Below are 13,987 nucleotides of genomic sequence, written 5' to 3' on the forward strand. Positions count from 1 at the left end.
AAATATTTTTAATGATTTTTTTTACAATTATAGATTGACAATATTGTAAAATAAAGTTATAATGTATATAAATTAAATAAATAAAAAACTTATAAGATTTTAATCTTAGTGAATTGTTATTGGAAGTTGTAAATCATTCAAATGTTAATTTTGGGCCAAGTTAAGTGGTTCCACATTGTACCCATATAAATAACTTTTGTGTGTAATGTTTTGGAGACTAATGCCAATTTTAATACACTAATGAAAATTCAGTAAATAACTCTCTTCCATAATCTCTCTCTTTTCTCCATCATTTTCTAAAACACCACAATTTACAAATTATCAATTTTCACCATTGATTCACCCTCCATTCTTGATATTGTTCCAACATCTGGCATCAAGAGCAAGGTTCAGATCCAATTCCGCTGCAATCATGTCCGTTTCCAATGACAAAATCCCTACCAACCTTCCGATTCTTGATTCGAAGAATTATGACAAATGGCACAAACAAATGAAAGTTTTGTTTGGATATCAAGATGTTCTTGATATGATTACCGATGACATTACTCCTCTTGGTAAAGAGGCTACAGCAGCCTAAGAAGCGAAATTCAAGGAAGATAAGAAGAAAGATTACAAGGCCCTTTTCTTGATTCATTCTTTCGTCGATAGTGACAACTTCGAAAAAGTTGGCGATTGCGACTCGGCGAAGACAGCTTGGGGTATTATTGAGAAAGCATATGCTGGTGTAGATAAGGCGAAGGTGGTGAGGTTACAAACTCATAAGCGGCAGTTTGAGTTACTTCAAATGGAAGACAAGGAAACGATTAACGATTACGTGACGCGTGTGACACGCTTGGGGAATCAAATGAAGTCGTGTGGTGAAGCCGTTGATTCGATAATATTGTGGTGGCGATTATTGAGAAAGCATATGCTGGTGTAGATAAGGCGAAGGTGGTGAGGTTACAAACTCATAAGCGGCAGTTTGAGTTACTTCAAATGGAAGACAAGGAAACGATTAACGATTACGTGACGCGTGTGACACGCTTGGGGAATCAAATGAAGTCGTGTGGTGAAGCCGTTCCCGAATAGAATTTTGTGTCGAAGGTATTGTGTTCTTTAACACCAAGATTCGATAATATTGTGGTGGCGATTGAGGAATCGAAGGATCTCAAGACGATGACGAAAGATGAACTTCAAAGTTCATTGGAAGCTCGTGAACAAAGGATGGACGAAAGAGGAAATGATAAAGCCAAAGCGGAAGTTGCTTTGCAAGCCCGTTTCAACGAGAAGAATAAGAAATCGAAAGGGAAATGACCTTCTAAAGGAAAGAAGAATTTCCAGAATTTTGATGGAAAAGAGTCACAAAATTCAAGGAAAGGTGAGGGCAGTTCCAAAGGTGGTGGTCAAGACAACTACAGGTCGTTCGACAAAAGTACCAAGAAGTGTTACAATTGTCAAAAGCTTGGGCATTTCGCAAGAGAGTGTAGAGCGAAACCAACGGAGAATCATGCGGATGAGGCTAAGGTTGCTAGGCAAGACGTGGATTGTGATAACACGGTTCTTGTAATGATCACAGAAGAGAACTATGACATTAAAAAGGTGTTGGACAACAACTGTGACAAGAGGAAATTGCTGGACAGCAACTATTGCAGTGCAGAAAAATCTGCAAAAACGCATTCGGAGAAAAGTGCAATGGTAACAGATCGAGATGGAGCCCAAGGGAGAAATGAGTGGTACTTGGACTCAGGTTGTTCGACACATATGACGGGAAGAAAGGATTGGTTTGTGAAGATCAATCAAGCCATGCGAAGTAGAGTGAAATTCGTGGATGACACGACATTAGCGGCCGACGGTATCGGGGATGTTTTGATCATGAGAAGGGATGGTGGTCATTCCTTGATCAAAGATGTGCTGTACATTCCAACATCAAGTGTAATCTCTTGAGTATTGGCCAATTGCTTGAGAGGAATTACATGATTCGGATGGAAAACAAGGTTTTGCGCGTTTTGGACCAAAATGGTGTTTTGATCCTTAAGGCTCCTATGGCTGCCAATAGGACTTTCAAGATTGAGTTGAAAATCATGTAGCATAGGTGCTTACCTACAACGGCAAGTCGTGATGAATGGTTGTGGCACTACCGTCTTGGACATTTGAATTTTCGAGATCTCAACGCGTTGCAAAAGTATGAGATGGTGACCGGACTGCCTAGTATCAATATTCCAGCTGAGATATGTGAAGAGTATATACAAGGGAAGCAACACAAGAATAGTTTCAGCAAAGATGCAGGTCATAGGACTAAACATCAGCTTGAGGTGGTGTACTTCGATGTGTGCGGACTAATGCAAGTCAGTTCGTATGGAGGTAATCGATATTTTGTCACATTTATCAATGATTTTAGTAGGAAGCTGTGGATTTATCTCATAAAGAGGAAGGATGAGGTGTTTGAGGTGTTCAAACGATTTAAATCCATGGTTGAGCGGCAAAGTAGTCACAAACTCAAAATTCTCAAAACTGATGGCAGAGGCGAATTTACTTCGAGATAATTTGGGAAGTATTGTGATGATGAGGGTATAGTGCATGAGGTTGTACCACCCTATACGCCTCAACAAAGTGGTGTGGCCGAGAGAAAAAATCAGACAATTAGGAACATGGTACGTAGCATGTTGAAAGGGAAGAATTTGCCGAAAGAGCTTTGGGGAGAAGCTGTTGCTACAGCCGCCTATGTGTTGAATAGGTGTCCTACAAAGAAGCTGGAAAAGGTGACTCCAGAAGAGGTATGGTCTGGTCTCAAACCGAATTTGAGTCATTTGCGCGTTTTCAGTTCGGTAGCATTTCGACATATTCCGGGACAACTTCGAAAGAAGCTTGATGACAAGAGTGAAATGATGTTGCTTGTTGAATATCATCCTACCGGAGGCTACAAGTTGTTTGATGTGAGTAGCAAGAAGATTGTAATTAGTCGAGATGTGATCGTGGATGAGATACGGCAGTTTGATAGCAGAAAAACTGCCATATCAACTTGGGAAATCGATTTGCCAATCGATTTATGCCACAAAAATCGAAATCCTGGATCTACTGGTGAAATGCCAATCGATTTACCAATCGATTTAGGTCGAAATCCTGGAGCTACTAGAGAAGTGCCAATCGATTCAGCAATCGATTTTCTGCAGAAAAATCAGAATTTTGCTCCTGGAGAGGTGGAAATCGATTTATCAATCGATTGTCAGCAGAAAAATCAACATTCTGGAGCCTCTGGAGAGCTGGAAATTGATTTGCCAATCGATTTTCTGCAGGAAAATCAGAATTTTCAGTCTGCTGAAGGTGTTGTACAGCAACCTTTCAGAACCAAAACAGGTGAATCAAGTAGACGATCAACAAGGCAAAGAGGATTGCCTCAAAGACTCTGTGATTGTGAATTGTTCCAAGAGAGCGAGATCAACAATGAGGGTGATCTTATTCATTTCGCTCTAATGGCCGAATCAGAACCGGTGAATACGGAGGAGGCATTAAGCGATCCAAAGTGGGTGTGTGCTATAAAGGAAGAGCTGGAATCAATTGAAAGGAACAATACATGGATGTTGGTTGACTTACCGAAAGATAAAAAGGCTATTGGTGTGAAATGGGTCTACAAAGTGAAAGCGAATCCGAAAGGTGAAATAATCAAGCATAAAGCTCAATTAGTTGCAAAGGGATTTTTGCAAAAGGAATGGATAGATTTTGATGAAGTGTTCGCACCGGTAGCAAGACATGAAACCATCAGGTTATTTGTTGCGATAGCTAATAACAACAGCTGGCCGTTATATCAAATGGACGTCAAATCGGCATTTTTGAATGGTCCACTTGATGAGGAGGTCTATGTTGGACAGCCACCTGGTTTTGTGATTAAAAATCAAGAGGCCAGGGTCTACAAGTTAAGGAAAGCACTCTATGGTTTGAAGCAAGCGCCAAGAGCTTGGAACAAACGCATAGATGGTTCTCTTATAGACATTGGTTTCAAGAAGTGTGTATCCGAACATGGTGTTTATGTGAAGTCGGATGCAAGCGAAGGAGTAATCATACTTTGTCTTTATGTGGACGATTTATTGATTATGGGCAGCTGTGAAAGATACATTTCAAAGTTCAAAGAAGAGCTTATGAGGGAGTTTGAAATGACTGATCTTGGCACAATGAAATACTTCTTAGGCATAGAATTCCAAAAGACAAAGTTGGGGCTGCTGATGCATCAAAAGAGGTATGCAATGGAGATCTTGAAGAGGTGTGATATGGAGCATTGCAATGCTGCCACAACACCAGCCGAGTCACGTTTGCAGCTGTCCAAGAGTGAAGATGAGCAAGATGTGGATCCTACTCAATACCGGAGATTAATAGGATCATTGTGTTACTTGTGCAATACGCGGCCAAATTTAGCATTTAGTGTCGGTATTGCAAGTAGGTTCATGGAGAGGCCAAAGGTATCACACTTGGCAGCAGTTAAGAGGATACTTAGATATGTGAAAGGTACACTTGGCTGTGGAATTTTATTTCCTGCAAGTGACATGGGCAGAAGTTGCGAATTACTCGGATACACCGACTCCAATTGGTGCAGAGATAAGGATGATCGGAAATCAACGGCCGGTTATGTTTTTATGTTCGGAGGGGCACCAATCTCTTGGTGTTCTAAAAAGGGGCCGGTGGTTGCTCTCTCTTCTTGCGAGGCGGAGTATATTGCAGCTTCATTATGTGCATGCCAAGCTGTGTGGCTAGTGAACTTGCTGCATGAGCTGGACAACAACACGAGTGGAGCCATTTTGCTGTTGATGGATAATGTTTCAGCCATCAACCCTGCTAAGAATCCCATAGCACATGGGAGGAGCAATCATATTGAGATGAGGTTTCACTATTTGAGGGAACTAGTGAGTTCCGGACAATTACGTTTAGGGTATTGCAAAAGCGAAGAACGTCAAGTTGCAGATTTGTTGACGAAAGGCGTTACGAATGAAGTGTTCAACAAACTTGTGAAGAAGCTAGGCATGAAGAATGTGGAGCATTTGAATTAAGGTGGTGTATTGGAAGTTGTAAATAATTCAAATGTTAATTTTGAGCCAAGTTAAGTGGTTCCACATTGTACCCATATAAATAACTTTTGTGTGTAATGTTTTAGAGACTAATGCCAATTTTAATACACTAATGAAAATTCAGTAAATAACTCTCTTCCATAATCTCTCTCTTTTCTCCATCATTTTCTAAAACACCACAATTTATAAATTATCAATTATCACCATTGATTCACCCTCCATTCTTGATAGTGTTCCAACAATTGTCCCATATTTTCTATAAATAAATCAGTAAGTAGTAACTTCTAGGCTACTTATAGATGCTACTTATAGATGGTACTTGATATAGCTTCAGCTCATGTATTTTGCAAGAAAGCATTGAACCGTTAATATGTTAGATTATGTAAATTACATTACATTATTAATTGATCTTCCATGAATACTTACAAAAAAATGACACCAAATTAATGGCCTTCAAAATAAACCGAAAACAGAAGAAGTTGTAGAGAAATAGTAATTTTCTTGATGAAAAAGTTATAGAGAAATAGTTAATTTAGTTTTTTATATATAAAAAATACATGAACAACTCGTAATTAATGTGCAGATCAATTGTTGTGTACACAAGCTGGTACATACATGTAACAAGAATCATGTGTCGAAAATTAGTGAAACACATTTCATGTGTGGAGATGTGTTATGCAGGTCTTCAAACACGATTTGCCTCAAGTTGGTGAATAAAGCAACAATGTATTCCTTGTTACGATTTGATAGCACAAATTGTAATGAGGTGGCAAGAAATGCATGCTATAAAAGCCGATTTTTTATGCTTTTTTTCGCGTTTCTTACGTTTGATTAACCAGTTTTAGCCAACGTTAGTATACACGTTCAATGGCTTTTTCTCGCGTAGTGAGGGTCTTTCATCGTGAATTTTTCAAAGCTATATTTAGGGATGAAAATAAAATATTTTTAATATTTTTTAAATATTAAATATTAAATATTATAATTTTTCTTATATAAAAATTATGATGTTAATATTTTTTTTATTATTATATATTAGTAATTATTTTATTATATTAATTATAATTAATATTATTTTTAAATTTATTATTTTAAATATATGAATTGATGCGAGTAAAAGAAAACTTTAAACCTATCACCGATAAAAATAAAGAATTAAATTTCACAATCAATAAAAACAAAAGGTCACATGCGAATTTTGTTCGACTAATAGAATGTGGCCCAAGTTTTCGATCACGGTATTAGTCTATATATGGTTTAATAAATAGTCTATATACGGTATTAGTCTATATGGTTTTCGATCAAATTTCTTCTTATAACTTGTAATAAACTACCTCTTAACTTCAATCAACACTAAAACATCTTTTGGCACGTAATTTCCCTTATATATATTTGGTTGACTCGAGATATTATCTGTTGCACGGAGAGAATATCCAGTTCAAAAAACAAAAACCTCCCTTATACACTACTAGTTCAATTTTTTATATAATTCGTGTAATTAGTATTTAGTGGTTTTATATTTGCAAAGATTTGTTTTTTAAAATAGATGCCATTTTATCTTCTCAATGTAAAATTAATTATTTTATTTTTTTATCCAATTAATACTTTGTGTTATTTAATAAGAATAATTTGTTAAAATTGTTGTAATATGTTTGTTTAATTTATATATGAGAGACACTTATACATAAGAAGATCACCGTTTTATTGTTTCACGTGTAATTTCAACGGTATAATTCATTTTGTGTTACTAATTTCATTCACGTTGCTACTCATAGACTCACATGATAAATGACACTCAAATTTGAAAATGAAATTTCTTTATCATTCTCATTAAGAAAATCTTTACACGTTAACTCTTACTTTTCCCAAAATTTCTGCCTCTCACTTCTATAAATTTCATCGAACTTTAGAAACTAAATTCATCAACATTTCTCATCATTAGCATTTTGCAATAACAAAAAAAAAATGGCACAACAATTTTCAACACCAATAAAAATCATGTCCTTCACAATATTGATTTTAATCATAGCCACCAACATGGCTAATAGTCAAACTCCACCAAATCAAACAACCTTGGTGTTTTACCTACAAGACATCGGAAAAGGACTTAATGCAACGGTTTCACCCGTTATTGGTATCAACGGAAGGGTTTGGTCTTACAACACATTTGGTACAATATTTGTTGTTGATGACCCCGTAATGGTAAGTCCTAGTCCATTTTCAACTCAAATTGGAAGGGCACAAGGGGTAATTACGGTAACTTCACTAGATGGTGCAAATGTGAATATATTATTGTCAATTGTTTTTAATAATATGCAATATAGTGGTAGCACTTTGGAGATTCAAGGTACTAGTCGTCAACGTGATAATTCAAGAGAGCTCTCTATTGTTGGTGGAACAGGAAGGTTTCGATTTGCAAGGGGATTTGCTGTGTTTGAAACTGTATCTTTTGATGCTCCCAATGTTCACTCTATTATTCGCTTGACTATAACTTTGGCACTACCTTGAGAAAATTATGTATACTATATGGTTAATATATAATGCTTGTTGATGTGTAATATGAATATGAATGGATGATATGAGACAAGCTTATATATATCAATAAATGAAAAATAAATTAAGGCATCATTTGAAATTTTATCTAGTATTTTTTTAATGTGCAGTTGAGATTGTGATGGGAAAGACTAGCTGGGAAAAAATAATAATATATGTGAATTAAAAATTAGGAATAATCGCCATTGTTTTTTTTTTGTTCGGAAAAAATATTAAAAAAACTATTAAAGTAAAAAAAAAATGAACTTGAGAATTAGATTTTAGATTGGAACATAGTTGTCCCTTAGAATTTAAGTGTCTCGGAAGCATAAAAAAATCGCATCTTTTAACTATTTAAGTATCATTTATTTTATATTTTGTGTTGTAAAATTATAATAAATTAATCCTAATAAAATAAATTTTAAAATATTTTTATGGGAATTAAATAAAGACCATTAAATCTATATCATTTATGGGAATTAAATAAAGACCATTAAATCTATATCATGTGATATAATAAATCGTAAATAATATTTTGACAATTCCAATAATTACTTTTTAAACAAATGAAAAAGTAACATAAACAACTAATTATATTTTATAAAATGAGCATAAATTAGTAAAATAATTCATTTTCTTCAAATAATTCAATATCATATAATTTAATTTTAATTTAATTTTTCAAACTTTTTAATGACTTTCCATTCAAATAGAATTTTACCATCAAAGTTTTAAGAAATATCATGTTTTGATAAGTTTGAACATCTTATAATATGTTGTTAACTTTTTATCAAAGAATAATGTAACCTACTAACTCTAAATAAAAATATAAAAAATCTTCTAATATATACTATACTACTCAAATTAATCTTTTATTAAGTGAATATAAATTGTTAATTTAATTTAATATATATATATATATATATATATATATATATAAGAAAAGAAATAATTGTCAAAAATATAATTTTATTTTCATTTAACTTTTTTGTCACAACATTATTTGAGGGTAAAGAAGTAAATCAATATAAGAAAAAAGTAACTACCACTACGCCAAAAATAGGATTTTATAGCGCGTCTTTTACAGCACTTACTAAATACAAGCGCTATTGTAAATATATTTTAAAAATAACGGAGCATATAACAGCGCTTTTTTGACAAGCCTTGTTGTAGGGTCATATAGCGTTTGCACATAATTTTTACAAAGCTTTTACAACGCTTTTACACAAGCGCTGTATAATGAAGTGCCCTCCCATAATATTTTACAGCGCTTTTTGGACAAGCGTTGTAAAAGACATGCGCTTTCAAATAATTAAATGACCTATTACAGCGCTTTTTTTACAAGCGATGTAAAAGACATGCGCTTTCAAACAAATAAATGACCTATTAGAGCGCTTTTGTTACAAGCGTTGTAAAAGGTCACATAATTCAAGGACCTATTTGAGCGCTTATTCTACAAATGGGCTGTAAAATCATTCACTCATTCACTTTAAATAAAAATCATTTACTTTAAATAAATAAATAAAAAAATTTAAAACAAATTTACGAACCCTCATCACCTCTACTCTGGGAACCCTCATCTCCTCTACATATTGTGCAGCCATCTATTGCTCGTCCTTTAAAAAAAATTGGATACGTTATCTCAGGTATTTATTAATTTGTTGTTGTCACGAAAACTAATAAATTGTTACATAATGGTTGATGTTATCAGTAGCTTATTATTTTTGTAACTGCATTTATATATGTCATATAATATGGACCGGAAATGGATGTCTGCCAATCGATTGTCAAAAGAGTATGAAAATGGAGTGAAGGAGTTTGTTGAGTTTGTAGTGAAGAATGCAAATGAACCAAATAAAGTCGTTTGTCCTTGTTTAAAATGTTGTTTTGGAAAACGCGTTAGAGAAGATGAATTGGAAGGACATTTAGTATAGAATGGAATTGATCAAAGCTATACATGTTGGGTAAGACATGGTGAGAAAAAAAAAGGAAACATTAATTTTGAGAATGGTTTGACATATGCTTCAACCGACTTCGATACAGATACATATGAGCCGGACCGAGTTGAGGAGATTGCAAAAGCAATTGAAGAAGATCTTCGGGATTGTCCTAAAATGTTTGAGAGTTTGTTGAGTGATGCAGAGAAACCATTATATAATGGTTGTACTAAATTCACAAGACTGTCGGCGATATTAAAGTTGTACAACTTAAAAGCGAGTAATGGATGGTCTGATAAAAGCTTCACAAAATTATTAACACTCTTAAAAGATATGTTGCCAGATGATAACGAACTTCCCAGTCGAACCTACGAGGCAAAATAGATTTTGTCCTCTATTGGCATGAGTTACGAAAGGATATATGCGTGTCCTAATGATTGCATTTTATTTCGAAACGAATATGAATTACTTAAGGTGTGTCCGAAATGCAATGTCTATCGATATAAGAAGAAAGAATCTACTCCAGCAAAAGTCGTGTGGTATTTTCCTATAATACCAAGATTTAGGCGCATGTATCGCAATGAAGAATATTTAAAACACTTGACATGGCATGCAGATGAAAGAATTAGGGATGGAAAGTTTCGACACCCTGCAGATTTCCTACAATGGGCAAAAATTGATCACGAGTATCCTGAATTCGGGATAGAGTCAAGAAATCTAAGACTCTACTGATGGAATGAATCCACATGGTCTTCAGAGCATCTCACACAACATGTGGCCTGTGATTTTGTTGATTTATAACCTACCTCCATGGTTATGTATGAAGCGTAAGTTTATGATATTGTCTCTGAGCTTTACGGAATTATTAACACTCATAAAAGATATGTTGCCAGATGATAATGAACTTCCCAGTCGAACCTACGAGGCTAAACGGATTTTGTGTTCTATTGGAATGAGTTACGAAAGGATTCATGCGTGTCCTAACGATTGCATTTTATTTCGAAACGAATATGAACTACTTAAGGCGTGTCCGAAATGCAATGTCTCTCGATATAAGAAGAAAGAATCTACTCCAGCAAAAGTCGTGTGGTATTTTCCTATAATACCAAGATTTAGGCGCATGTATCGCAGTGAAGAAGATTCAAAACACTTGACATGGCATGCAGATGAAAGAATTAGAGATGGAATGTTTCGACACCCTGCAGATTCCCCACAATGGGCAAAAATTGATCACGAGTATCCTGAATTCGGGATAGAGTCAAGAAATCTAAGACTTGCACTTTCTACTGATGGAATGAATCCACATGGTCTTCAAAGCATCTCACATAGCACGTGGCCTGTGATTTTGGTAATATATAACTTACCTCCATGGTTATGTATGAAGCGTAAGTTTATGATGTTGTCTCTGTTAATTTCTGGACCCAAACAACCGGGGAATGATATCGACGTATACTTGACTCCTCTAATCGAAGATTTAAAAAGTATGTGGGAGACAGGTGTGGAAGTTTATGATGGGTATAGGAAATAGTGTTTCAATTTGAGGGCTATGTTGTTCGGCACAATTAATGATTTTCCAGCATATGGTAATTTATCAGGATATAGCATTAAAGGTCAGTGTGCATGTCCTATATGTGAAGAGAGTACAAATTGGATGCGGTTGAAACATTGTAAGAAGAATGTGTTTCTTGGGCATCGTAGATTTTTACCTTATAGTCATCAGTATCGTGGGTGGAGAAATGCATTCAATGGAAAATCAGAGGAAGCTAAAGCTCCTTTAGCACCAACTGAATTTCAAATACTTTAAAAAGTACAAGGTTTGACCAATAAATTTGGCAAACCTTTTGCGGGAGAGCTAGTCAAAACTGGGTGGAAGAAAAAGTCAGTTTTCTTTGAATTGTCGTATTAGAAGTCATTGTATATAAGACATTTCCTTGATGTGATGCATATTGAAAAAAATGTATTTGATAGTGTTATTGGTACGTTACTCAATGTTCCAGGAAAGTCTAAAGATGACATCAATGCAAGATTGGACTTGGTCGATATGGGAATAAGAAATGAATTGGGTCCCGTAAAGAAAGGAAATCGCACATATCTACCTCCAGCCGCTCATACTCTATCTAGAAAGGAAAAAATTGTTTTATGTAAATTTCTACACGAAGTTAAAGTTCCAGAAGGATACTCTTCGAACATTAAAAATTTGGTTTGTATGAAAGACCTCAAGTTAAAAGGTTTGAAGACCCATGATTGTCATATTATAATGGAGCATTTGCTACCAATAGGTATACGTTCCATTTTACCTGAAAAAGTTCGACTAGCCTTAACTAGATTATGTTTCTTCTTCAGGGAAATTTGTAGTAAAGTGATCGACCCTCAAAAATTACCGACATTGCAGAGGGAAATTGTTGTTACTTTGTGTGAGCTTGAAATGTATTTCCCACCATCGTTTTTTGATATAATGGTTCACCTTACTGTTCATCTGGTTAAGGAGACACAACTTTGTGGGCCAGCTTTTATGAGATAGATGTATCCGATAGAATGATATATGAAAATATTAAAAGGGTACGTAAAAGTAGAAGTCGACCAAAAGGTTGTATTGCTAACGGTAGGGCTGTGCAAAAAATCCGGTTATGAGGCCCAAATCCAAAACCGGATCCAAATCCATTTTAAATATCCGGTTAAAATCATATGGTTATAATCCAGTTTATTTAAAACCGGTTGGATAACCACTTATGTTTTATATTTGGATTTGGTTTTTAACTGGTTTTTATCCACTACCAATATTTTGTTAAATCCATATATTGGTTTTAAAATGGATATGGTTTGGTTTTTTAAAAAAACCAACCGTGAACAGCCCTACTGAACGGTACATTGTTGAAGAAGCTACTGAATTTTGTACTGAATATCTGTCCAATGTTGAATCCATAGGGTTTCCCATGTCTCGTCATTCGGGAAGAATATCAGGAGAAGGGATAATTGGAAGGAGAATAATGACTATATCAAGGACTGAATGGGAGCAGGCACAATTGTATGTTCTGCACAAAGATTGTCATATTATAATGGAGCATTTGCTACCAATAGGTATACGTTCCATTTTACCTGAAAAAGTTCGACTAGCCTTAACTAGATTATGTTTCTTCTTCAGGGAAATTTGTAGTAAAGTGATCGACCCTCAGAAATTACCGATATTGCAGAGGGAAATTGTTGTTACTTTGTGTGAGCTTGAAATGTATTTCCCACCATCGTTTTTTGATATAATGGTTCACCTTACTGTTCATCTGGTTAAGGAGACACAACTTTGTGGGCCAGCTTATATGAGATGGATGTATCCGATAGAACGATATATGAAAATATTAAAAGGGTACGTAAAAAGTAGAAGTCGACCAGAAGGTTGTATTGCTGAACGATACATTGTTGAAGAGGCTGCTGAATTTTGTACTGAATATCTGTCCAATGTTGAATCCATAGGGTTTCCCATGTCTCGTCATTCGGGAAGAATATCAGGAGAAGGGATAATTGGAAGGAGACTACTAATTATATCAAGGACTGAATGGGAGCAGGCACAATTGTATGTTCTGCACAAAGATGATGAGGTTCAACTGTATGTTACAATACACATGGATCAATTATCTCGTTTGAACATGAATAGGAATCAAAATTGGATAACTCGAGGGTACAATCGATGTTTTATAACATGGTTAAATAATCACATAAAGTCAAAGTTTGATATAGACCCAGATCAATTTCATTGAGATTGAGGTGGCTAGCAAATGGTCCCAGTTTACATGTTTTTTCTTACACTAGTTATGTTATTAACGGCTACACATTTTATACCAAAGAACAAGATGATCATACCACTATGCAAAATAGCGGAGTCACTCTCGTAGCTGAAGCAATGCATGTCTCAAGTGCAAAAGACAAAAACCCAATATATGCAAATCTATCATATTTTGGGGTTATCGAGCGCATATGGGAGTTAGACTACACAATGTTTCGTGTTCCCATATTTGGTTGCAAGTGGGTCGATAATAATAATGGCGTTCGGATTGATGAGTCAGGGTTCTTGCTTGTCGATTTTAATAGGGTGTGATACAAAGACGAGCCTTTTATTTTAGCGTCGCAAACTCAACAAGTGTTTTATGTCACTGATCCTGCTGATGATAAATGGTATGTTGTCCTATCGACCAATAAAATAAGTGATGATAACAATAATGATGAAGATGTTGGTAATGATCTTTTATTTGCAACATCACAACCACATGAAATTGATTCAACTAATGATGGTTTTTATCTTAGAGATAATCATGATGAGGGAATTTGGATTAGTCCATCGTTTCGTATCGTTAATAATGGACAAATAAATGTGAATCCCACCAGGAAAAGAAGAAGGGCATCTTAATGTACATGTTTAATTGTTTTATATAAGCCATGTAATCTGAACTGAGTTCATGTAATTTAATTGTTTGATCTACCAGAATTGAGGATTTTAGT

General features: G+C 35.1%; 1 protein-coding gene across 1 annotated transcript; it reads left to right on the plus strand.

The window, feature by feature from the left end:
- The first annotated feature begins 6,968 nt into the window (after positions 1-6,968).
- On the plus strand, positions 6,969-7,663 carry LOC101500136 (dirigent protein 2-like). The gene has a single exon (XM_004506221.4). The coding sequence runs from the start codon at positions 6,996-6,998 to the stop codon at positions 7,536-7,538; it is 543 nt and encodes a 180-aa protein (XP_004506278.1). The 5' UTR covers positions 6,969-6,995; the 3' UTR covers positions 7,539-7,663.
- The last annotated feature ends 6,324 nt before the right edge of the window (positions 7,664-13,987 follow it).

This window comes from Cicer arietinum, chromosome 6, assembly GCF_000331145.2.
Source record: "Cicer arietinum cultivar CDC Frontier isolate Library 1 chromosome 6, Cicar.CDCFrontier_v2.0, whole genome shotgun sequence".
Classification (NCBI taxonomy): domain Eukaryota; kingdom Viridiplantae; phylum Streptophyta; class Magnoliopsida; order Fabales; family Fabaceae; genus Cicer; species Cicer arietinum.

Bases quoted from the DNA above. Each gene is read 5' to 3' on its own strand.
- LOC101500136 (XM_004506221.4), top strand. From the start codon at position 6,996: ATGGCACAACAATTTTCAACACCAATAAAAATCATGTCCTTCACAATA.